We start from the raw sequence: 26,109 nt of genomic DNA, 5'->3' as shown, positions 1-26,109 counted from the left end.
TTGTTAACAACTGCAATCTTTTAGGCATACAAGTGGTATGAACTTGGATACCAAAAAGGTCACTTTGCATCAGTTTGGCAGCGCTCCCTCTACAATGTCAAGGGACTGAAAGCTCAGCCTTGGTGGACAGCAAGGGAAACTGGTTATACGGAACTGGTGAAGGTAAGGAAGTTTGTTTCTGTATACTTTCATTTTATTTTTTTAATAACAGCTATAAATCTAAGATATTAAGCAGAGAGAATTCTAATTTATGAAGTCTGAATCACTGCCTGTGAGTACCAGGCATCAGACTGAGCACAAGATTTAACTAAGATACGGTAAAATGAGCTCACTCATTTTCAAAATTGGGAATGGGGACAGGATGACTGAAATCACAGAATCACAGAATGTTAGGGATTGGAAGGGACCTCGAAAGATCATCTAGTCCAGTCCCCCTGCCAGAGCAGGATTGCCTAGACCATATCACACAGGAACGCGTCCAGGCGGGTTTTGAATGTCTCCAGAGAAGAAGACTCCACAACCTCTCTGGGCAGCCTGTTCCAGTGTTCGGTCACCCTCACCGTAAAGAAGTTTTTCCTCATATTTATGTGGAACCTCCTGTGTTCCAGCTTGCACCCATTGCCCCTTGTCCTGTCAAGGGATGTCACTAAATACAAAATTTACATGGTAGACAACCATAATGTCTCAAGTGCACAATGACAGCAAACTTTGGTAATGTCTGGGACACCCGTTGTGAATTTTTAATTAGTTAGGAAAGGCTGTGTCCTTCATCCTTTGTGTAATATTTGGTGACTTTGGAAGCTTTTAATTGCATAAGAGAAACAACTGTAGACTCACAGTGATGGATTTAGCGAAAGATAACAACGCAGAATTTAAATTCTTTACGGTTCTTTTTTTATTTAATGAAAGACAATTAGTCTGGTTGTTATTCATAATAATAGTTTATGTTTCCCAAATAGCATAATTTTTATTATTTTATTTTAATTTTAATAATTTTAATCATAATTCCTCAAAAAAAAAAAGGAGGGGAGGAAGAACTATTTTTTTCCTGTATGTTTTAATTATTGGTATGTGGTTTACCAAAATTATTCTGCACAAATAATTTAAAAACATAAATGTTTATTTGCAAGAGACAGATTCCTTCAGAGTGGTTATTTCATTATACTTAGTTACATAACATGTTAAAAACCTACAAAAGGATGATTTTATTTTAAAAAAAAAGAAAGAAATTTAAAAAGGAAGATTACTGCTCGTTATTCTTTTGATGGCGGCATAAATAAGGCTAGGAAATTTAGATTAAAGTGTGATTCTCCAGTGTAATCTCAGTCACACAAAAAAAGCAATTAGCTTTATGGACTAACATTTGCGAAGATTTGAAATGTGCATGTGTTGAACTCATTCTTGGGGAAAGTGTAGGAATAGATACTCCCTGCCATAAAGGAGATGGAGAAACTGGGAACTTCTTATCATACTTTTCCCAAATGAAAAAGAAAGAATAGATATTATTTTATTGATGCTGTAAGCTATCTGCAGTGATGTTTTACAGTCTCTTACATGTAAACCATTCAAATTCCTGAGTCACAGAAGGTAATTGTCCCTTCACCCTTGGCATGCGGAGACAAGTCAACTTTGAATGATGAAAGAGTTCAGTTTCCTGTTATAAAATGGCCAGGACCCCACCTTGAAGGGATTTTTTTCAGATGGCTCAGACCATATACTGAAGTCTTGGTTTGGATCAGCATCTTAGGCGGCAATTAGAAGAGCCATTTGGAAGACCAACAAGGATAGAAATTCACTCCTGACCTCCACAGCACAGCTGCCTCTCTGAAATCCACTTCACAGAATCACAGAATGTTAGGGATTGGAAGGGACCTCGAAAGATCATCTAGTCCAATCCCCCTGCCGGAGCAGGATTACCTAGATCATATCACACAGGAACGCGTCCAGGCAGGTTTTGAATGTCTCCAGAGAAGAAGACTCCACAACCTCTCTGGGCAGCCTGTTCCAGTGTTCAGTTACCCTCACTGTAAAGAAGTTTTTCCTCATATTTATGTGGAACCTCCTGTGTTCCAGCTTGCGCCCGTTGCCCCTTGTCCTGTCAAGGGATGTCACTGAGAAGAGCCTGGCTCCATCCTCATGACACTTGCCCTTTACATATTTATAAACATTAATGAGGTCACCCCTCAGTCTCCTCTTCTCCAAGCTAAAGAGACCCAGCTCCCTCAGTCTCTCCTCATAAGGGAGATGTTCCACTCCCTTAATCATCTTCGTGGCTCTGCGCTGGACTCTCTCTAGCAGTTCCCTGTCCTTCTTGAACTGAGGGGCCCAGAACTGGACACAATACTCCAGATGCGGCCTCACCAGGGCAGAGTAGAGGGGGAGGAGAACCTCTCTTGACCTGCTAACCACACCCCTTCTAATACACCCCAGGATGCCATTGGCCTTCTTGGCCACAAGGGCACATTGCTGGCTCATGGTCATCCTGCTGTCCACTAGGACGCCCAGGTCCCTTTCCCCTATGCTGCTCTCCAACAGGTCTGTTCCCAACTTGTTCTTGCCCAGATGCAGGACTCTGCACTTGCCCTTGTTATATTTCATTAAATTTCTCCCCGCCCAACTCTCCAGCCTGTCCAGGTCTCTCTGAATGGCAGCACAGCCTTCTGGTGTGTCAACCACTCCTCCCAGTTTGGTGTCATCAGCGAACTTGCAGACAGTGCACTCTATTCCCTCATCCAAGTCATTAATGAATATATTGAATAGTACTGGTCCCAGTACCGACCCTTGAGGGACTCCACTAGATACAGGCCTCCAACTGGACTCTGTCCCATTGACCACCACTCTCTGGCTTCTTTCCTTCAGCCAGTTCACAATCCACCTCACTACCCGATCATCCAGACTACACTTCCTCAGTTTACTGTGTCAAACGCTTTACTGAAATCGAGACAGACCACATCCACAGCTTTACCATCATCTGTCCACCGAGTTATGTCCTCATAAAAGGCTATCAAGTTGGTTAAGCATGACTTCCCCTTGGTGAAGCCATGTTGACTGCCCCTAATGATCCTCCTATCCTTGATGTGCCTAGAGACAGCACCAAGGACAAATTGTTCTATTACCTTTCCAGGGATGGAGGTGAGGCTGACTGGTCTATAGTTACCCGGGTCCTCCTTCTTGCCCTTTTTGAAGACTGGAGTGACATTTGCTTTCCTCCAGTCCTCAGGCACCTCTCCCATTCCCCATGACTTAGCAAAGATGATGGAGAGTGGCCTAGCAATGACTTCCGCCAGCTCCCTCAGCACCCGTGGGTGCATCCCATCAGGAGCCATGGATTTATGGTTGTCCAGGTTGCTTAACTCATCCCTGACCCAGCCCTCATCAACCAAGACAGATTCCTCCTCTATCCTGACTTCTTCTGGGGCCTCAGGGGTCCGGGGCTCCTCAGGACAGCCTCCAGCAGTATAGACAGAGGCAAAGAAGGCATTCAGTAACTCCGCCTTCTTTTTATCCTCTGTCTCCAGGGCCCCCACCTCATTCATCAGTGGGCCTACATTGCCTCTAGTGTTGGCTTTACCTGCAATGTATTTGAAGAAGCCCTTTCTGTTGTCCTTGACCTCTCTTGCAAGGTTTAATTCCAAGGAGGCCTTAGCTTTCCTAGTTGCCTCCCTACATCCTCTGACAACAGACTTATATTCCTCCCAAGTGGCCAGCCCCTCCTTCCACGATCTGTACACCCTCTTCTTCCACTTGAGTTTGCCCAGCACTTCCCTGTTCAACCATGCAGGTCTCCTGGTACCCTTTCTTGACTTCCTACTTGTTGGGATGCTCTGATCTTGAGCTCGGAAGAAGCAGTCCTTGAACGCTAACCAACTATCTTGGGCCCCCTTACCTTCTAGTACCCTGTCCCATGGGATTTCCCCTAGCAATTGCTTGAAAAGGCCAAAGTTGGCCCTCCTGAAGTCCAGGGTTGTGATTTTGCTAGCTATTCTGTTCCTGCCACATGAGATCCTGAACTCCACCATCTCATGGTTACTACAACCAAGGCTGCCCTCAACCTTCACCTCTTCAACCAGACCCTCCTTGTTAGTGAGAACAAGATCCAGCAACGCTCCTCTCCTAGTTGGCTCATCCACCATTTGCATCAGAAAGTTATCATCAATGCACTGGAGGAACCTCCTGGACTGAGGATGGCGGGCTGAGTAGGTCTTCCAGCAAATATCAGGCTAGTTGAAATCCCCCACAACAACCAGGGCCTGTAATTGTGAGACTGCTCTCAGTTGCCTGTAGAAGGCCTCATCGAGCTCCTCATCCTGATTTGGTGGCCTGTAATAGACACCCACAACAGTATCACCCCTGCCAGCCTGCCCCTTAATTCGTACCCACGAACTCTCAACTTGCTCCTGATGTGCCCCTGGATATAACTCAATACATTCTAGCTGCTCAGTTACATAAAGAGCTACTCCACCACCTCTCCTTACTGGCCTGTCTTTCCTGAAGAGGACATAGCCATCCATGACCACGTTCCAGTCATGCGAGGTGTCCCACCAAGTCTCTGTAATTGCCACTAGATCATAACCCCTCGACCAAACACGGATTTCTAACTCCTCCTTTTTATTCCCCATGCTGTGTGCATTGGTGTACAGGCATTTCAGGAGCGAGCTGAGCACACCGATTTCACCCCAGGGGGATGGGAGGCCTCCTGGTCTTCATCAACACTAGAGCGTTGCCCCAGTGGTGCAAGCCCAGCTACCACCCCATCCCCCTTCGAATCTAGTTTAAAGCTCTCTGAATGAGCCCTGCTAATTCCTGTCCCAGAACCCTTTTGCCCCTACGACATAAACCTTTCCCATGTATTACTGTCACGCCTGGTGTCTTATAAAACCAGCCATTATCAAAGAACCCAAAGCCCTGCCTGGAGCACTAGTCTCGTAGCCAAGCATTTATGGAGAGAATCCTACTATTCCATCCCACGTCATCACCCGAAAATGGGAGGAGGGAGGAGAAAATAACTTGCGCCCCAGACTCTTTCACCAACCGTCCTAAGGCCTTGAAGTCTTTCTTCATCCCCCTCAGACTACGGGATGCAGCTTCCTCCCCACCTGTCTGGAAGATCAGCAGTGGGTAGTAGTCTGTGGCCTTCACCAGGTTGGGGAGTTTCCTGGTGATATCCCTGATTCATGCTCCAGGCAGACTGCAGACCTCCCTGTGATGAGGGTCAGCTCTGCATATTGGGCCCTCAGTTCCCTTTAGGAGAGAGTCTCCAACAACTAAAACTCTTCTCTTCTTCCTTGTGGAAGAGGTTGGTATACGCCTGACAGGTTTTTCTGACTGTGGTGAGACCTCTGATATAGGTTGCCTATCCACCACATTCCCATTGGACTGGCTGTATTCCACCAGGGCATCATATCTATTTCTCAGAGGCACCTGTGGAGGTGAGGTAGGCAAGGAGGGCTCTCGCCTTTTGCCATGACCATAAACTTGCCTCCACTCACTCCTTTCATTTAGGTTACTGTTTTCCACCTGTGAGGGGCAGAGTACAGGGGTCTCTCGATCCTGGGAGCATTCTGACAGGTGCTTTTTTGTCCTTTTTTGATGTTCCCATTTTAATAAATTCCTTCTCAGGGGTGTTCAGCTCACCTAACTTGTAACCATACAGACAAAAGACATACTGTCCATGCTAGTGTTCTAGTTTATGGGTCAGAAAAGATATATTTCCAGAGGATGATTAATTTTTATTGTATTAAATAACTATCTAAGGATAGCATGTCTCCCTTTCTGGTGTTAACTTTTCTACTGCTTTACTAAAAAAAGAAGCCTAGACAACTAATTTAGGCCTGATATTTAACTGCCTGATGGGTAAGATTAAAGACAATCATCTCATACTTTATTAATTCACTATTACCTACTTGCCTGGATGTCTTAAGAAAGAGGGGTTTTTTAGTTTCTTTTTTAAAAAAAAGAAAAAAAAGACCGGGAATATCTGAATAACACTTAACAGGACGTGTATTATGGTGGTAAATCCTGGTTAGTGCTATGGTGCTGAAGGGAAGTGGATCTTTGCATCTCTTTAGCTGCTGCCCATTAATGCTTAAGTTTTTTGTAGTTTCCTTGAAAAGAATAGGAAGGGGCACCTGATTTCTCAGGAAGCAGAAAACATAAGCCTTTAAATTACAACGTGTGTGTCAAGTGATTTATGTGGAAATGCTCTGTTAATGTTCCTGATCTACAGTATTTCAGGCCTTTGGATTTGGAGATTCAAGAAACCCTTTCTTTCTTGTTTGAGTTCAGCTAAAAGGAAACCTTACTTTTGTCTTTGAAAACCTGTCCTCTTCCCCTGGGGCAATTAGCTTTCCATGGACGGTCTTACTGAGTCATTGCAACATTCTCTGGTACCTGTTGTAGAACCTCAATATAGCATTGTTTTTCTATTCTGGTGCTCATTTTTTTTTTAAAAAAAAAAGAGTTACAATGCTATTGGATCCTAGAGACTTTTCACTAGGCTGAAACTACTACATAGGTAATGACCTAGGTAACTCTGTCCTTTCCTCATGTTGTGTCCATTGACTTTTGGAAAGGACCCAGAAGATGCTTTGCCAATAATGTACTACAGTGAATAGCTGATTGATTAAGGGAGATCTTGTATTGTCATTTTTCTCTGATGGCTTAGATTTTACTAATTAAATGTTTAAAGTGCAGCAAGAAAAATGCAGAAAGATGATGAAAGTACTGGCAACAGCACATATCCGTAACGTTTTCTGTAGAGTGACAGCTAGGGCTTAATGGTTTAGCTAATAATAGCTAAACATTCATATTGAATGGAGAAATTAAATTGAAATATGCATTTAAAGTGTGGCTGGATGCTTTAAAGGGAGCCTTGTGTTGAAAAGAGCAGAGATGATGCATACGCACACTGATGTTCAAGCACTATGAGTGACCGAATGGGTGCAAGGAATATATTTTGAAAGGTTTAAAATATTGCCCCTTACTTGGAGGTCATCAGCGTTCCCCAGCAGAAACATGGTAACTGGTCGTGAATACTCTCCTACTCTGTTTCAGTAACAAAGTGAAATAGATTGAAGTCTTCATCATTATTTTATTTTATAGTCCAATGGATTAAAATGTACGTGTGGTCAGTAGTTATGCCTCATGTGAGGGGTAGTAACCTCTTAACGTCTGTGTCGTTTATGACCATGCATTTGAAAGGGCTTGACAGCTCAGAGTAAGGATTCTTTTAATATAATAGTCACACATAAAAATAAACCTATATTAAGAAATCCCTATTTAAATATAGTAATGTCTTTGCCAATAAAATCTACACTATTGCCAGATGTAAAGCAACTGTAAGCTTTCATTATTATTAGGAACTGTATTTAAAAAGCCATATGGAGGTTTATGGGAATCAGCTGCTAGGGAACAAGTACATATGTATCCAATGCTGTTCACCACCTGATTCTTCACTTGAGATCAGGATATTGCACTAAATATAATATGAATTTGTTGCTCTAACCCAAGGCTTGAATCCCTATATATTATGGAGCGTAAGCATATTTAACTTTTTTCTGTAGATACCAGCTCCTAGACCAAGACCCTGAAGTCCAAGTCCTGGACTTGGTCATTACATTTTAATGGTGTTATGCGTTTCTACCATTCAAGGTATGCCTAAGAGTCTGTAAAACCAGGGAGATCAAGGCTGAGCTGTGTTTGAACTCCTGTAACTCTCTGCTTCCTTTCTACCTAGGAGTTGCCTATTACTCATAGTAAAGCACTGTCAGTGTCTTTATTGATGGAGTCCAGGTTTTCAGGAGTATAGAGATGCTATTGATTTCAGTGCAAGTTATGCCTAAAACCATTGAGGAGCTAATTCAAAATCAATGATATGTATTCAAATCACTTCATATCCAACACGTTAGGGAAGGAGTCTTAAAAGGGAAGGACAAACACGCACCTTTGGAGGTTAACTTTCAGCCCATAGCACTTGTGAAGGATTAGAAGCTGTTGCATGCAACTCCTTAGACCACCAGTGCTCTTCATGCATCATCTTGTCTGCATGGGTGAATGTGTTCCCTCTTACCTTTTTTCAGATGAAGGAGTAGGAGGAGTTTGAGGAAACAGAGAAGCACTTGTAATATCTTGTAAAGTTTCCCAGTTTTGTTGATCTGTATCCCTTTAATTTGAGGCCTGTGTAAGTGTAAGTTATTCTTTTCTTTCTCTTCTCCAGCCAGTGCAAAATCAGGTACTTAGGCTGGTATTTCCTTTTGTAGATAAGGTAGCGCTGAATCAGTACCAGCACTGTTCCCGTATTCATCTCTGATCAGGTGGAAATTTTCAGTCTTGTTTTGTACACCCCATTTTGGAAAAGTCAGTTTTCCAAAGATATTCTAAGAAACGTTTCTACTTAATGTTAGCTGTTAAACAAGTGTTATGGAAACCCATCAGTGGGAGAGAATAAGGTAAATGCACCAGGAAAAATAAGTGCTCTTCCCCTTTACTGATGGGTGAGAGAGAAAACAATTTGCTAGGAAGAAGAGAGTACTGTAATAACAGAAGTGCAAATCTAATTTTCGTAAGTCATAGCCTACCTAAAAATGTTCTAGTGGGAGAAAGTCGCTGTATTATAGACAGCATGTTCTAGCCCTGGCTTGCTGAGCCTTTTATGATATACCGATGTACAACCTATTTTGTGTGATCAGCTTGTCTTTTAATTGAAAAAACTCAAGTGAAAAATGCAACTGTTTAATATAAATGGGGAAGGCTAATAACCACATGGAGTTTTAAGGCTAAAAAGGGGCAGTTATATCATGTATTCTCACAGACTTTTGATTTTTACTCAGCTTTACACATCATATAAAGAGGTAGTGTGGGAACATACCTTAGCCTATTTTCAGTATGAAATTGATTGAAAATGTCTTACAGAAATGCTTTCTTCAAGACCACAAAGGAAAAATGAAAACTATTCACCCAAAATAAGGTTTAGTGAGTAAAGTAAGCAGCTGGGAAATGGAAGTCACTTTTATCCAGGTCCATTGTTACACTGTGGGTTTTTTATTTATATTGCTATAACATTAAAATGACTTATTGGTAGAATAAAAGGTTTTCTGATCTATCTGATTTTTACAAATATAATGTCCTAAGGCAGCAGAGAATAGAATTTTTAATTCTACAATCTTGTGGTTTTGGTTTGTATGAAGTACAAGCAGCTTACACATTTTTAATAGTTGTGTCCATAAATCATCACCTGGCATTTCAAGTCTTATTTGATCTTTTTCAATAGCATCAGCATGTGCAAGTGAATCTTTGCAAACTTTTTTTAAGGTTTAAATCATAACTGTCAACTTAAGTGGCCTGTTTACATTTGTACTCTTTGAACCATGATGTTCTGCCAATGCCTGGAGTTCCAGGTTATGTGAGTGGTTTTCTAGTCACGGGAGTGCTTCCAGGTAACATGTACTGTCTTTAAGAAGATCAGTACTCTTCCTAGCTTGCAATACAAAGTGATCTGTTAAAGAGCCCTTAAGCTAATCAAAAAGCAAGTCAAAGTGAGGCCTAGTCTGCAAAGAGGCTGGGGATTATTGAAATTGTATGATCCCAATGTAATTGAATCTGAGGAATGCTGTGAAAGTTGTTTTTCCTGCCTTAACGTGTCAGAAGGGAATTGAATGTAAAGAAACTTGATAATGACAATGAACACATTTTTAGTGCATTTAAAATTAAACAAAAAGTTAATAATGGCAGGGAAAAATAAAAACGGTACTAAAACCAAACGCAGTAAGTTCTCAGTGCGGTAACATGGCTCTCACAACAGTCCTTAGAAAAAAATTGGAAGCTCATTCGGGATGAGGGGCTTGCTGTGATGGATAAAAAAAGAAGCCTCTTCCTGCCTGAAGATGAGAATCTACGAGAAAAGGGAGACTGGAGCCAGTTTACCTTATGGCAACAAGGTAAAACTTTTTGTATTTCTTCTCTTTCCCCAATTTCGCTTTCTCAGATTAACATAGTGTAATAAGGAGTAGCAACACTTTTTTTTCCAGAACCGTTTTTGTAATCACTAAATCTACAGAAGAAAGGAACTAATAAAATAGTATCTGGGACTGCTGTGACAGTGAACAAGAGTTCTTTATTCTAAACCATGATGTCCCCAAGCACTTCTAAGAATCCCTTGACGGTAATACTCTTCTGGCAAGGCTGCCTATGTTTTACATGGTAATGCATAGTACAGATCAGCCTGAGGGAAAAGAGGAATGTGGGAGAAGGCGTATCCTCAATATTGTGTTGTCAGCTAGGTGAGATCTGTCATTCAGAAATGGTATGAGCAAAAGAATATGACTTTAATAAGCTGCTGCCCTGTCCCTGAGCTGTGCAGTGGGAGGCTCAACTATTGGAATGACCTTAAATTCTTATAAGACTATGCATATGAAAGAGTACTGTAAAATAAAATATTAAAAGCAATTTATGTCAAAATATAATCTGGTGTTGAAATGGTATGATGTTGGTGCCATTTTTCGTCTTTTTTTTCTATGCAGCCTCATTAATGATTATACTTTTAGAATCACGTTTAAAAATGGTAGAAAGCCTGGTCTTCAACAATAATTTAAAACCAAAGATGGGCAGGCTGCTCTGATATTACAACATGTAAGTGCTTTTGTTTCACAATCTGTAAAATGGGAATAATAATATTTACCTATCTTTCAGTGACATCTCTTTGACAGCTTTGTTGCTCTTTTGCAAAGCAGAAAGCAAAGAAATGTTCATTCATGGCTCTTATCAATGCTCTATCCATTATTTTCACTAGGAAGAAAAAATGAGAATGCTTGTAAAAGTGTTGCGAAAACATGTGCTTTATTGGAAAGATTCCCGGAAGCTACTGGCTGCAGAAGAGGGCAGGTACCTGGCAAATTTCTTCATTTTTGCAAATTTCTAATGCTGGGAGCAGGTCATTTTGAGGAATGTGTATAGAGGGAATGCATGACCTTGGTATATTTAATGATGCTTCAGGCACACAATGAAGTTAACAGTAAAAATATGCCCAATTTTAGCCCTCAGCAAATACAAAGTGAAATATGTTAGCTGAAGCCTTTCTATGGACTCTTTAGTTGAACCAATTTACCTTGTGTTTCCTGAGAGCCCATAGCAGGTAAGTAGTTATTTGCCATGGGTCAACCAATAGATAATGACTTACTTTACCTCATCCATAAGTGATCCAGTCTGACTCATAGCTAGCCCTGCTTTGAGCAGGAGGTTGGATTAGGTCCCTTCTAACCTGATTTTTTTTTTTTCTGGTCTGAACCTAACTTTACAAAACTAATTCAGTGAGACAGATTCTCACTGTGATAAACTTCACCCATCTACCCCAGCCTGGCTGCATTAGACAGAAAGAGAATCACCTCATGGAAGCCAAACAGTACTGCTGTCACATGCTCCTTTCCTAAGGTAAAGGAAGGAAATTTTACATCCATGAGCCGTGGCCTTGGGTGCCAACAAAGTTTGTTTCAAGTGCCTGGTCTACACTGACTACTCGGCTACAAATTAACCTCGTTAAATCATGCAGTATATTTATATGATATGGATCAATACAGACGCAGCTGAATGAATGGTCCAACACAGGCATCATGGATTCTGTAGGACAGACCTATTCATTATTCTTTTTTTTTAATTATATTTTATTTGTAATGACTGCATGAGAATAACCTTCACATTGCAAAATTTGGAAAATGCAGTGCTAGCATAATCCTAATTCACAGTCTTGAGAGTAGGCATTTGGCTTTTTCACCAGACTCTTGCTTTTGTTGTGCAGAAGAGCACTAGATGGCTGCTGTTGTGGGAATGAACAAGGCTATTGTTTCATTGATTTGTTGGAAAGGCTGGTTGTAGTGAATATAACTGATGAGAGAGGTCATCACACTCAGTGTGGCTAACAGCAAGAAAACTACTTTCTGTGACATCCATAGCCAAAATGGATCTATCACAGAGACCAAATTATCTTTGAGAGCTACTATTTTGTTCATAATTTTTCAGCACCCCACATGTTATCACGAGGATATGGTTTACAGAAACATTGTGTATTCACAGCTATAGCTGTAGTCTTACATTTTATATGTTTTGAACATATAAAATCTAAAATAATCTGGAAAATGGTGCCCTAGAAGTCTTAAGTTTTACATCCAGTATTAGGGGATGCCTAGGACAATTTTGATCTTATGCTAGCCATGCCTCAGATTCTTACTGGTAAATTAAATTTGAAATACCACCTAATCTCTATTCATGTACTGAAGCACTTGGAAGCAATGGGAACAAACACCATCAGGAAAGTAGGAGTTCTGTGGTAGATAGACTGTTTGGATGCTTTGGGCACCTTGTGTATTAGCAAAGATAAAAAAAATGTAAAATAATCGACTACCTGCTCAGTGCTGCTGAAAGACTGTGTAGAACAATAGCAACTGATCATATTGTTAAAAATTATATCATCCTTCTTAAAAATAACAGTAAACTAAAAGTAGCACAGGTAGTTTTAATTCTGGGCATTTTTAACTCTTCGGAGTTTTCCATTACAACCATAGTATAAACTCGTCAATAGTTCAGGACTATTTATATATAGTACTTGAGTGCAGCTCATACATATAAGTCACAGACATATCTAGACTGATGCATGTGGACAGATAACATACACGACAGTAATCATTCCACAGTGCTGGTATATTAGCATTAAAAAAATTGTTTCTCTGGGATATTAGTAACTGTCCTGCATAGCCAGTTATTTGCATTGCATTAGGGTCTGACAGGGCAATCAAGTTAACGCATCTCGGTGTAGCAGAGGTGGTGAGTTGGAGCATCTATGTTCACCATGGCCACTGGAGCTTATCACTTGCTGTCATAAGAAACTGCTGGTAAGCTGAAACCTCAGATGGTGGGAACAGCTAAGGCATTAGACAAACACTGTCTTCTGCTGATTTTGTTACAGTTGGAGAGCTAACAATACCTTAAACCCTAGGATTTATCAAACTTAGCCTATCCCAGCCCATTGTGCAGATTTCTCAGTTGAAAAGGCACTTCTCACCACTGTCATGTGTTATTCATGCTTCCTGTTCATTGCATTGCTGTAGAATCACAGAAGGGTTGAGGTGGGAAGGGACCTCTGCAGGTTACCTAGTCCAACCCCTTGTTCAAAGCATGATGAACAAGAGCAGGTTGCTCAGGACTGTGTGCAGTCAGGTTTTGAATGCCTCTGAGGATAAAGACCCTACAGCCTCTCTGGGCAACCTGTTCCAGTGTACAGTAAAAAAGTTTTTTCTTATGTTTAAATGGAATTTCCTGTATTTCAATCTGTGTCCATTGCCTCTTTGCCTTTCACTGGATACTGTTGAGAAGAGCCTGCCTCTGTCTTCTTCACTCCTTCCATCAGGTATTTGTTTACATTTGATAAGATCCCCCGAGCCTTCTCTTCTGCAGGCCAAGCAGTCCCAGCTCTCTCAGCTTCCCCTTGTATGTTAGATGCTCCAATCCCTTAATCACCTTTCTAGCCCTTCACTAGACTTGTTCCAGTATGTCCATGTCTCTCTCGTAGTAGGTAGCACAGAACTGGACCCAGCACTTGAGATGTCTCACTGACTCTGAGTAGAGGGGAAGGGTCACCTCCCTCAATCTGCAGTCCTGGAGGCTGTTGGTGGTCTTTGCTGCAAGGGCATGTTGCTGGTCCACATTCAAATTGTTGTCTGTGAGGACCCCACAGTCTTTTTCTGGGAAGTTGCTTTCCAGACAGTTGTCCACCAGCTTGTATTGGTACATGGGGTTATTCCTCCCCAGTGCAGAACTTCACATTTCTCTTTGTTGAACATCATAAGATTCCTGTTTGCTCCTTTCTCCAGCCTGCCAAGGTCCCTATGAATGGCAGCAAAAAAAAAATGTAGTGTATCAGCCATTCCTCTCCAATTTTCTCTCTTCTGCAAACTTGCTGAGGGAGATGCACTCTGTCCCATCATCTGAGTCATTTGTGAAGCTATTAAACAGTGTTGGACCCAGTACTGAGCCCTAGGGTACACCTCTGATGAGTGGCCTCCAGCTGGACTTTTTGCCTCTAATCACAACTCTTTGAGGCTGGCTGAACTGCCAGTTTTCAATCCACCTCACTGTCAGCTTACCTAGTTTCTATTTCATCAGTTTGTCAATGAGGATGTTTATGGCAGACAGTGTTGAAAGTCTTACTAAAGTTGAGATAAACAATATCCACTAAAATCCCTTCATTCACCAGGCTAGACATCTCACCACAGAAAGCTGGTTAAGTACAATTTCCCCTTCATAAATCCATGCCGGCTGCTCCCAGTCACCTTTTTATCCTTCATGTGTTTGGAAATGGTTTCCAGGATTGTTTGCTCTATCACCTTTCCAGGATCGAGGTGAGGCTGACTAGTCTATAGCCTATATTATATTTCATACTCAGATCCTCCTTCTTGCTCTTCTTGAAGGTAGAAACATTTGCTCTCTGCCAGTCCCCAGGGACTTCTACTGGTTGCCATGACCTTTCAAAGATTATTGAGTGTGGATTCACAACATTGTCCAGCTCCCTCAGCACTCATGAGTGGATCCCATCAGGACCCACGGACCAGTTTGTTGAGTTCATTTAAATGTTCCCTAACCTGATCCTTCTCCACCGAGGGTAAGTTGTCTTTACTCCAGTATTTTCCACTGGTCTCAGGTGCCTGAGATTCCTGAAGGTCAGTCATACCAGTAAAGATTGAGGCAAAGAAGGCATGTAGTACCTCAGCCTCTTCTATGTGCTTTGTCATCAGATCTCCTGCCACATTTAGCTGCGGGCCCATGTTTTCCCTGGACTTCCTTTTACTGCTGATGTATTTGTAGAAATACTTTCTTGTTGCCCTTCAGTTACATCTCCAGATTCAACACCAGGAGAGCTTTGACTTTCCTAACCTCATCCCTGTGTGCTCAGAGGGTGTCTCTACCGTCTTCCTGGGTGACCTAACTCTTCTTCCACCTCTTGTATACTTCCTTTTTTTGTTTCAGTTTTGTCTGGGTCTCCATGCTTCCTGCACATGGGAATGAACCATTCTTGAGCTTGGACAAGATGATCCTTGAAAATCAACCATCTGTCATAGACCCCTCTTCTCTCCAGCACTGTATCTCATGGGATTTTTTCCCAGCACATCCCTGAATAAGCCAAAGTCTGCTCTCCTGAAGCTGTGGGCAGTAATCCTGCTTTTTGCCTTTCTCCCTCCTCTCACGATCCTGAACTCCACCATCCCATGGTTGCTCCAGCCAAGGCTGACAGTGACTTTCAGAACCCAGTTATCATCTGAGAGGAGCCAGTCAGTCTGGCTAACACAGCCCTTGTGTCTTCTGTGGTCCATCCTTTTAAATGATACATGTGTCTGTAAGTCTTTACAGGGAAAGAAGGTATTTTTCTGATTTTAGGTATGAGATAATTGTTTTTAGGTTGAAATATGAATACTGATTATTTTAAACAAAATGAAAAATATGCATTTCTACACACGCAGACAGCTTGATGCCCACACACCCCACAAGACATGTTTTTTGTAGTGCTGAACACCTTTGCAACATGAGAAAGCGCAATTGTTGCTGAGACTCTAACAAAAGGTGACATTGCACTTTTGGCCCATCATCAAGGATGAGACGTAATGAAATCTTGAACTCCTAGCAATATGGTTGTGAAGCTGCATGTGATGACGGCCTGTCTTTCTTTTCTTGCAGATCAAATATTCTATCATGCACCCAGGGACCCATGTCTGGCCCCACACAGGGCCCACTAATTGTCGGCTAAGGATGCATTTGGGCTTGGTGATACCTAAGGAAGGCTGCAGAATTCGGTGTGCCCAAGAGAACAGGTATGGTTTGGGGGTTTTGGGTTTTTTTTCCACCTTCCTCAAGGCTGAAAAGGGGGTGGGACTGCATGTAATTAAAAAAAAAAAAAAGAAAAAAAAAGGAGTGTTTTACTGATCAGGAAGTGTAATAAATTTCATTAAACAGGCAATTTATACCCTAACTCTTGGTACAAACATACAAATATCATGAATGCCAAAAGAATCTTGGGAGAAAAAGCTGTTTGTCTCTGCCATAGCATGGAAATAACAGTGAGTTTAGTCCATGAAGTCTCTGTATGTTTATGGTTATAATGCCAGTCTAATATACTTGCCAACAGACTACCTCTGTTTTGATTTTTTTTTTTGCTTATAATTCTTTGTCTATTCAGCAAAAGCTGAGACTAAGCTATACCTCCCTTTTCACCACCATGACAGAATACTACTGTATTTCTGCAGAAGCTTCCTTCCTAGATAGTATTATTTGTTATAATTCAGTTAAAAATATTCCAACTGAAGTTAAAGATTAACACATCTGTGAAGTGTTTGGCCCAATGAGTTACACAGGTAGCAAACTTCTTTAAAGTGCATTTTAAGTAAGAATTCCTGCCCCGCAGGGAAAAATTATGCTGACTTGAAGACAGGTTTTGTCTCTGTTTGCTCGGTGCAAAAAAACCAAAACAAAATGCAATAGTGATATATTTACAATCAGGGCATATACTCCCCTGGGAAATATGAGCAAATGTGATAGGTTTTTGCATGATGTTATTAAACACAGACAGAAAAATATAGTATTAACTATATTGCTTTTTGCTTACAGACCTTATTTTCTGAGACTTATGTGAAATTCTAATGATGCTTTATATCTATATGTGTATTTTTGGAAGATCCTGTATCTTGTCTGCAGCATCTGAGTGCAACAAACATTAATTTTGAATTATTTTCATAGTAGTAATGTACAGATATATTTGACATTGAGAGGTGAAATGCCACTCCTGTCTGCATGACTGCAATATGTAGCCAAGATATTTTTCAGAACGTTTGAAAACAACTACAACAAGAAACATTTAGAATTTTGGAGGATAGAAGTATCCAACAGTTAATAACAAAAAATGTTGTTACTATAGACTCCTGCCAACATATAGCTTATTTAATAAGCTGTCACAGTCAGTGTTACAATCTATAGTCCTTACATCTAGGTAGTGATGGCTGTTTGCTTCCAGCATTCCAATACAATATCCAAAATAAGTTTAAGATAGACATTTGGATGGAGGGAGAAGTAGCTAATGGGCTTAGAGGGCTAATATGGAGATGTGGAGTCTTTTCACTTTAGAACAGTGTTGTGAATTAAGATTGGTGTTGACTGAATGGCATTGCTGTTAGGTGGCTCTTTAGTGGACTGTGTGAACAAAGTGGTGGTTTTGATCTGCTGCCAAGAGAGCAGGTGTCCACAGCTCATCACCCTTTATTACAGCTGGCACCCTTCTTTATCTTAACCCAAACAGGAGGGATAGTGGTGTGGAAAATGAACTTAACAACCTCCTCCTTGTTAGGAACACTCCCTCAAAGTCATAAGTGGAGAAACGCCTGTTGCTGGTACACTGCAGACCGAACACTTCAGTATCCGGGCCCCTGAACCTGGCTCAGTCTTATGCATTGGACTTGCTCATTTGAAATGTAAAACATTCAAGAGCTGACTACAGCCTGTGCTGGAATGTGTTAACTTTAGTTACTTTTGGCAAAAGGTCTATGTACAGAATCAAAGGCAGGATGTTCCCTGAAAGCATTGAAAGTGTGTCTACTGATGGCAATGAAAGGGTTTTTTTTTTACCTCCTTTCTTCCATGAAAGGGGAGGTGGGTGAACTACTGTGGAAGGGAATGGAGGAAATCCTACCTTGGGCCTTTTCAGTTTCTCCCTGCCTGGTGTTTCAGAGCAGTGGTAAACTAGTGGTTTCAAATAGGAGAGCTGGCTCAAATATGAAGGTTCACATATCAGGGTCAGGCCTTTTCTGGCCTCCTGTCCCACTGTTGTGTGTATGAGAGAACAGAAACAACGACAATTTTGTGCCCAGTTACCTCTGTGCCGCCCAATGTGGGTGTTTAGAGGGGCAGTGTTAGGATGCAACTTATTCTTTGATGGACAGGCAACTCGGCTCTGTCTAGCACTATGTTTTAATCCTTCACTTGGAGAAGAGTCTGTCTGCAGCTGATAGGAGCTGGTACACCTCATTGGTATTCAGTAGAGCTATAGTAATTTTGTGTCACTGGGCTATTTTGAAGTCCCAGCTCTGTAAAGTGCAGGGTACCATGCACAAAAATGGTAGGTAAATAATATCTAGCTATCAAAATCAAATACCTCTGTCAGATAAGGTAATCACGTTTTGAGATGAAGGTGCAGAATTACAGCCTTATGGAGAAGCCAGTCCAAGATCTCACCTGTAACAGGTGACACTGGAGCCGTGCAGATGATCTAGAAACTACCTCAAAGTGGCTCAGCACCAGACCAGAATAATATCATCCCTGTGGTCCCACTGTGGAGTGTTTCTCACACCATGAAGGCTTCTAGAAAATATTTATTTGCATGCTAATGGTGGAGTTAGTAATCTATTCGGAAGGGGCTAATAGTTCTGTCAACTTTATGACTTTTTCTTTGTTGTGCAAAACAGCCCATCTCATTATGATGCAAATGATAGATCCTGGGTTTTAACCTCTGAAGCTACTTCATCTGGCTGCTTGGAGTTTTTATTGTCCTTAACTGAGCTGCACTTTTAGGCTATTTAGGGCAGGATTTTTTCAGGCTTCGTTTAATGTAAAAACAAAACAAAACAAAACAAAACAAACACCCAAAAAACACCACAAACCCCCCTCCAAAAAAACAACCCCCCAAAACTCAACAACCCCCCAACAACAAAAAAATGCCAAAACAAAATATCCCCAAACAAAAACAAATCCCCCGACCCTCCCCAAAACAACAAAACCCCACACACATCCCCCAAAATACCCCTGAAGTCAGCTTGGTTTTATACCACATTGTAGCATTGCAAGTGGTTGACTCCCATTGACCTGAATAATACCAATGTAACTTTAATGCAGTAGCAGAGACTCAGGGTCTATATGGCATAAAACATTTTTGTTATCAGATAACTGACATGGTAGCAGAAAAAGCACATGATCATAGCTGAAACCTGCAAAAGGCTCATTATTTGGGCCTTCAAGGCTGATGTCTGTGTGCAAGCCAGTGTGAATTTTTTCCTATGTTATACTTTCTGGTTTATTTACTCTTGCTTAAAATATGTTTAGATGATCATTTCATTTGAAATGATCCAATTTCAATTTCCATTTCTCTTCAGAACATTACAGCACAACCCCATAAATTCTGATGGTTCATTTTTACTTTTGTTGAGTTAAAAATTAAAAAACACTGAGACGACTTGGGAGTCTAAATCTCATTTTCACCCTGTTTTTGAAAAAGGAAAATTATTTTCTCTGTGAATGAACACAGTTGAATGAGCTAAGCAATGCATTTCCATCTTTGATGGCAAGACATTTGTTTCTTTACCATCGCTACTGTTCATAGTTCTTAATTCCGTTTAAGAGCATCCACCCTCTTGGACTGCTTTAACTCCTAAGGGTTCCTGTTAAAAAACTTGATTATGTAATCATTGTAGAGTGGCTTTAGGAGGTAACACTTCTTTGACTATTATTGACTTGACTGTTATTCACCCAGTCTCACCTGAAGGGCGTCCTTTTGTCCTGCTGCAGTGCAAAATAAATTAATTTTGATCATGCCACTGCCTGACTTTACAATAGACAAACCATGTAACACATAATTAGTTGCTGTGTCTAAATGCAGTGGGTAAGATTGAGATCTGAGGGGCAGTGAAAAATAACTAGCACAGTGACTTTTTGACGTGTTGTGACGTTATCAGTAATGGTCACTGATCAGTTGCTGATTTTTCGCAGTATCAGGACTTCATCTAACCAGGCATTAAACCTTCAAAATTATTAATCCAGATCTCAGCAGGCTGAAGAAGTTGCCAGCTGAAAATTCTTGAAGTTCAACAAATCAAATGCAAAGCCCTGCAACTGATAACAGATCAGCACCTTGCAACAATGCAGACTGGGTGATGACTGGATAGAAAGCAGCTTTGAAGAAAAGGACTTCAAGGGTCCTAGGAGACAAGTTGAACATGAGTTGTAATGTGCTCTTGTCTTGATGAAGGCTAGCTGTGTACTGGACTGTGTCAGTAAGAGCATAGGAAGCAGTTTGAGGGGTGCAATTTTTTCCCTCTCTTCTGCACTCAAGACACCGCCTCTGGAGTATTGTGTCCAGTTTGGGGCTCTTCAGTACAAAAAAAAAAAGTCATTGTTAAACTAGAGGAACTGCAGTGGAGGATTAAAAAGATGATTAGGAGACTGGAGTATGCGACACATGAGGAAAGGCTCAGAGAGCTGCTTTGGAGTCTGAAAAGAGATGGCTACAGGGGAACCTAGTTACTGTCTTCAACTGCTAATGAGTGACTGTGCAGAAGACAGTGCCAGACTCTTTTCAGACGTGTCCAGTTATAGAATGAGAGGTAATAGATACAACTGACAGTGAAGGAAATTCCATCTAGATAGAAGGAAATTTGCATGATGAGGTTGGTGAAACACTGGAAGAGATGGTCGAATATCCCTGGTTGAAGACACTCAAAAATCCACTAGTCGAGAACCCGAGATACTTCATCTAACCTCAAAGTTGGATCTAACTTTGGAGTAAGTCTTGCTCTGAGCAGAGGCTTGGACCAGATGCCCTTCCAGGGTTTCTTCCAACCTAAATTATTCTGTGAATCTATCCTTCATAAAATTGATACGAACACCGATTCTTCCGACAATATCTCCCTTCTGCGTTGCCTCTTGCCATTGCTTTTAAATCTGGTAATTTTGTTAATTTTTCAAATGATGGCGGTGCTCAAAACCAAGCCACTTTGAATAAATTGTGTGCATCCCTTTTTGTGCCTAACAAAGTTACCGATCTTGGAAAAGTGCCACTGTTAAAACTTGGCTCCTCCATGCCATAATGAACTCTCACCCAGGGTACTTAGGTCTGTTCAGTGATCTGCTCTGCCTAAGCAGCACTTGGCAAGCACAGGGGCTTGAAGTTATCTCATCCTTTCAGTTCGGCTTTAACAGTATAGTTAACCCAGTGTACACAATGGCTTTGCAACCTTCCTCTGAAGAAAAATCTTTAGGCTATGTGCTTTGAATGGATTTATGGGACAAGACTTTTAACATCCCTGAAATTTTAAGCATGATCAGGGCCTAATTCTGCTGTTCTGATTTTTAGAATAAAGCAGATTGATTTGATGTAATTTGTTTTCAAACCATATTACTGGTCATTCCCTCAGTTTCCATCACTCATTATGTATGTATCTGATTAGATAGGAGAAAAGCTGATTACTACACCAGTATTATAACTGCTCCCTGCTTATTGGACTCAACTCATTAAAAGTATATAAATAACAACTATAAAAGTCTGAATGTGTATGTGGGCATAACTCCGCAGAGTGAGGGGAAACAATCCTCAATAATATGAACGTCATTAGACTGATCTTTCTGTACTTAATTTAAATTAAAACTCTGATACTCCAATCTCTTTATATTAGGTAGTGAAATCCTGTCTGTGCAATATATACTGTTTAAATCATTCTCGTATGACAAAGAGCATCTTCAGAGCTGATATGTAGCTTGCCTGCTCCACAGCACTTCAAATACTACACTGAAGTATGTTGGGTTTTGTGTTGCAGAACCTGGGAAGAAGGGAAAGTTCTTATTTTTGATGACTCTTTTGAACATGAAGTATGGCAGGATGCTGAAAATTACCGCCTGATATTCATTGTGGATGTGTGGCACCCTGAGTTAACAGCACAACAGAGACGTACCCTTCCTGCTATTTAAGGGGTTACTTCTGATGTGAAGATCAGAGGAGCTTTAACCCCTTTGGAGATTGCCAGTAGGATTAATTTATCCAGCATACGGAGACTACAAGTATTGTAAGAGTTAGAAGAGATGAGGACGACATTCTACAATCACAGAGGACTTGATTTAAAAAAAGGAAAAAAAGAAGAAAAGAAAAAAAAAAGCCATGTTTTCTTTCATACTGATACAGCACTGATATATATTGGTTTTTTGGCTGCGAGTTTGAAAATACAAATCTTGTTAGCCCAAGAGGAATAGGTCTGGATTTTCAAACTGAGGAATGTGCAGATGTTTTTGCTGTGCCTATATTATACATACAAAACCAGTCAGTCTGTCACCTGCCTGACCATGTTCAGGCACAAGATTTGTGATTCCGCATCTGGGAAATGCTTCCCAGGCTTTTATCTGGGAAGCAACATGTAAGATATTTACAAACAGATGCACACAACCAACTTTGAAAATCAGTATGCAGTTGTAATGTTAGCTGCTTTAGGCATAGAACATGTCCCTATGTTATCAACTGTAGATAATGTGAATGGGTTATGTGTATTTTGTATTTTTTTCTACCTGAGTAACTGTATTTTTTCCTAGCATAATTATGAAGAAATCTTTAATCAACCACTGTTTTTTTAAAAACTATATATAAGTTCATCTCTAGCTATCAGCAGAAGGAAAATACTGTTCATATTTCATTTTTGCCAAGCGTGGCCTTCTCTTGCCTTCCTGGAACTGCAAACAGAAACTTGCATAATCAACTGCTTAGTGAAGCTTTGTTCTTCTAAAACAAAATAGTTCTCTTAGTTAGCAGGCAACCTTCAGTTTGATAATGTGACTTTGGAAGATGTTGAGCAAATGTGATATCTGTAGGCTCAGATCTTAAAGTGCTTGACAGTTCTTAGGATTATGTGGTGAACTGCTGTTTGTTCTATCGTTACAAAGGCTTGTGTTGTGATATCCATTTTCTGCCCAGCAAGAGTCTGGGCACCTCCTTCCAGGGGCTCCTGCTAGGCTGCCCTTGGGTGGTCATTCAGCAGAAAAAATATGTGAAGAATTTCTTGTGCTTTGGGCAGAAGGACAAGGTCTGACTTGGTTTGCTGCCAAAATGCAGAGCAGAAAAAGAGCTTCAGGTTATTAACTTGTATTAGTTTCTGCTGCCAGCATCCTACAGAGCGCTAGAAGGATCCTTTAATTGAACTAATGGTGTTTTCCTTGTCTTGAAATGTGTGACATAATGCTGAAGTAGTCTTATCCCAGTACTGTTTACAGTATACTTTGTATTTTTACAGAATTTACTGTATGGTAAAAAGGCCTTATTTTCAGGAAAGAAAACTTGTTGGATGTTTAAGCAGTTGGCTGGTCTTTTGGGTCTGTACTGTTTGATGGGAGATGGAGGGTGCAAGACCTTCCACCGTTAACTTCTAAAAACACTAACAGGATAGAGAGACCTGAGGTTGCACTGATGATGATTTTGGCTGGCTGTTATCTACTTGCCTGCAAAACCAGCTGGGTGTGGATAGGTGTGCTAGGATGCTCAGGGCTTGTCAAGAGCAGTGGCATCGTTAGGGAGGGCTGTGAGAGACAAACACTAAGCAAGGAGACGTTGAGATTACTTAGTCTCCACTACTTCGGCTTTGCTGTCCAAAAGACACTGAACATTCGTCTTATTTGTTTAATGTTCAGTGGTTTTGTACTGCAGTGTACATGGTACGTAAGTATCGTGACCAGAATGCCATGTTTGCTGAAGCAAAATACAGATAAGAGCTTTGCATACCCAGAAACTGAATGCTTTTCAGCTTTTGTATTTTACTGGGTAATTAAATCTTGTAATGCCATGTAACACTTGGTGTTGCACCATGAATTAGTGTAACCAGTTTCTGGAGGTGTGCCCTTTAATTTCCTTTTTGACTATTAAACTGATAAACTTTCTCTGATCAAGAGCCAGTTTTAGACAGCTATGTTAATTAGGCTTTAATGTGTTGCCCATATCAAAAATAACACTGAGACTATACACAATAAACAAGAAAGTAACAGTTCTCAGTTAATCATCATGAAAACTGAAAGTTTCATACTTCAGAAAATATAAAAATACTTTTGGAGAGCTTTAGGAGAATCACGTGCAAAACTGGAAATAAAGTACTTGTTATTGGGAGGGGGGTCATACTAAAAAAGTTTTTTAAATCTTCTGGTAGTTGTTTAGTCAGAGGCTGTATTTTATATCTCTGTAAAATGATCAAACAGTACAAATTATAAACTATTTTGTAATTCTGTAAAATAAAGACATAGTTTGTACAGAAGAAATCAAGAACTGTTTGAACCAAAATTTGTGGTTTAAGAATATTTTTATTAATGTTGCATTTTAGTTTCTATAGCTCAGAGTAAATACTAAAGGAGTGGTAAAAACTTTAGAGCTTTATTTGTGAAAATCCATGCTGTCCTTCAGATTGTTTCGTTGTTCCTTTGAAGGCTCATACTTCATCTTTTCCGATTGTGGTTGGCAAATAGATAAAATTGGCAAATAGATAAAAGCAATCTACCCAGAGTAGCGGTGTTTATTAAATTGTGTAGTGACATATTGGCCATTCGAAATCTTAAGTGCCTTGAATATGCCAAGCACTTATTATGAATAGCTCCTGCAACACTGAAGTGAACCTAGTCTGTGCCTACCCATCAAGGAGCTGAGAGCATATCTTTTTGTTAGGTACAGTTACTAGATTAGCTTTATATATGTGGGGGATATATATATATCTATCTATCTATCTATCTATATATCTCAAACTACAGAAATTATGCAGTGAATAAGTGGTGTATTATTTTAGGTATTTCTGTTTGCCAACTGGTATTTCGTAGTGAAAAAATTTTTCAACATTGGAAATATCAATGAAAAAAGTGAATGGAAATGTTTTTTAAATGGAGAACCATTGCAACTTAAATATTTTTTCTTTAGATTTATTTACAGAGGGAAATAACAGAGAAGGGCAATATAGTCTGTTTGTAAGGCAGTACGTACTCGTCACGATGCTAGGAGGTCAGTTCCTTCCTGCCTGTAGCTACCTTGCTTGCAAGCACAGATCTGTATAAGATCCTACAGTTAAATACAGTCATCATACCATTATATACAAGGCATCATATGTATTTATTTGTGTCACAGCTAAATAAAATAAATAATTCTAATCTTTTGCGAGGTTTAATCCTCAAGGACTAGATTTCAGTGATATTTGCACTTCTTGGGCAGAACAAGTCCCACTTGAATGAACAGTGATTGTAACAGGTCATCGCAAAGATTCAATGGCAGTGGAGGTAAATGTATTAACAGAGAAGAATTGTAAACCAAAGTGTTTCTTCATTAATGCTCAGTATAATAGCCAATGTCTGTCTGTCTTTTGTCTGTTTGGTTTTTTACTTTTTGCTTAAAGCAAGTTCTCTGACAAATCCAAATGCCTGTGAGTCTTCATGAGCCCAGGGAAGAGAAGGGGGCAGTGTCCTGTTACCAGGAGCTGACATCCTAATTTTCTGTAATAGGTGGTAATGCCAGGGGAGGGGGAATGGAAGAAATCCCAAAGATAAATGGGCTCAGTCGTCTTGGCTGTTGAATGTTCCTGCAAGCTTCTGCTTCTTTTTCTGACTCCTGTGTTGCCTTGCTGGGACCATCCACTGCCTTAAAGACTCACTCTCTGTCATGGAGGCCAGGCTTTGTATCAATGACATGCTGCTGCAGAAGGAGGTTAGTCTGAATGAGGCTATTCTGTACAAATACTAGCAGGTAAATACCAGGTGTGTTGGTAGGATCTGGCAGGATGTCCTTTCTGCCCTGTGTGGGCATAAAATGTTGTTGTAGATAAAGGCAGTATTTTGTTAAACCATCTGCTAGGGCTGAGCACGTCCAGTTCAATTATATGATCACTTCAGTGGATCGCTTATGAATTAGGTGGATGTTCCACAGGCACATTAAAAACTCTTGTGCCCATTATCCTCTCATTTTTTATATATGGTTTACACTGCTACCTTTGATATGTTGTTGCCAGCTGCTTGTTCTAGTAAATTGTCAGTGTATGGCAGTTTAATTAAAGACTAAAGGTGTGTACAGTGGTTGTAACCATTTTAGAAAATAAAGTCACTGCACATGCAATTTGATAACGATTTTTATTTTATTTCTTTAATCCTGTTTCCGTTTCAATGAAGGGATGGGACTGTCTTTGCAGCTAGAGCAAACAGAGAAATAACAAACTGATCTTTGGCATTTCAGTTCTTCTGTTCTTCCACATTTCCTTCTAGCAGAACCTTGTACTGAATAATTAATTTTAAGTTTTCCTTTTTCATTTTAACCATGGC

The 26,109-nt window shown here is 40.5% G+C and overlaps 1 protein-coding gene across 8 annotated transcripts in view; it reads left to right on the top strand.

The window, feature by feature from the left end:
- Positions 1-25,894, top strand: part of ASPH (aspartate beta-hydroxylase) — a 135,021-nt gene extending 109,127 nt beyond the window's left edge. For 7 of the 8 annotated variants that reach the window (XM_068395685.1, XM_068395684.1, XM_068395683.1 and 4 more), the window contains 5 exons: positions 25-162; positions 9,800-9,935; positions 10,787-10,878; positions 15,715-15,848; positions 21,609-25,894. In XM_068395685.1, coding sequence (XP_068251786.1) covers positions 25-162; positions 9,800-9,935; positions 10,787-10,878; positions 15,715-15,848; positions 21,609-21,759 — 651 coding nt within the window. In that variant the 3' untranslated portion in view covers positions 21,760-25,894. Of the gene's footprint in view, positions 1-24; positions 163-9,799; positions 9,936-10,025; positions 10,055-10,786; positions 10,879-15,714; positions 15,849-21,608 lie in introns of those variants that run through there. The other variant, XM_068395691.1, reaches the window with a different exon arrangement.
- The last annotated feature ends 215 nt before the right edge of the window (positions 25,895-26,109 follow it).

The sequence above is a fragment of the Nyctibius grandis genome, chromosome 3 (genome assembly GCF_013368605.1).
Source record: "Nyctibius grandis isolate bNycGra1 chromosome 3, bNycGra1.pri, whole genome shotgun sequence".
NCBI lineage: Eukaryota > Metazoa > Chordata > Aves > Nyctibiiformes > Nyctibiidae > Nyctibius > Nyctibius grandis.
This window is presented reverse-complemented; position numbering and strand designations above follow the sequence as displayed.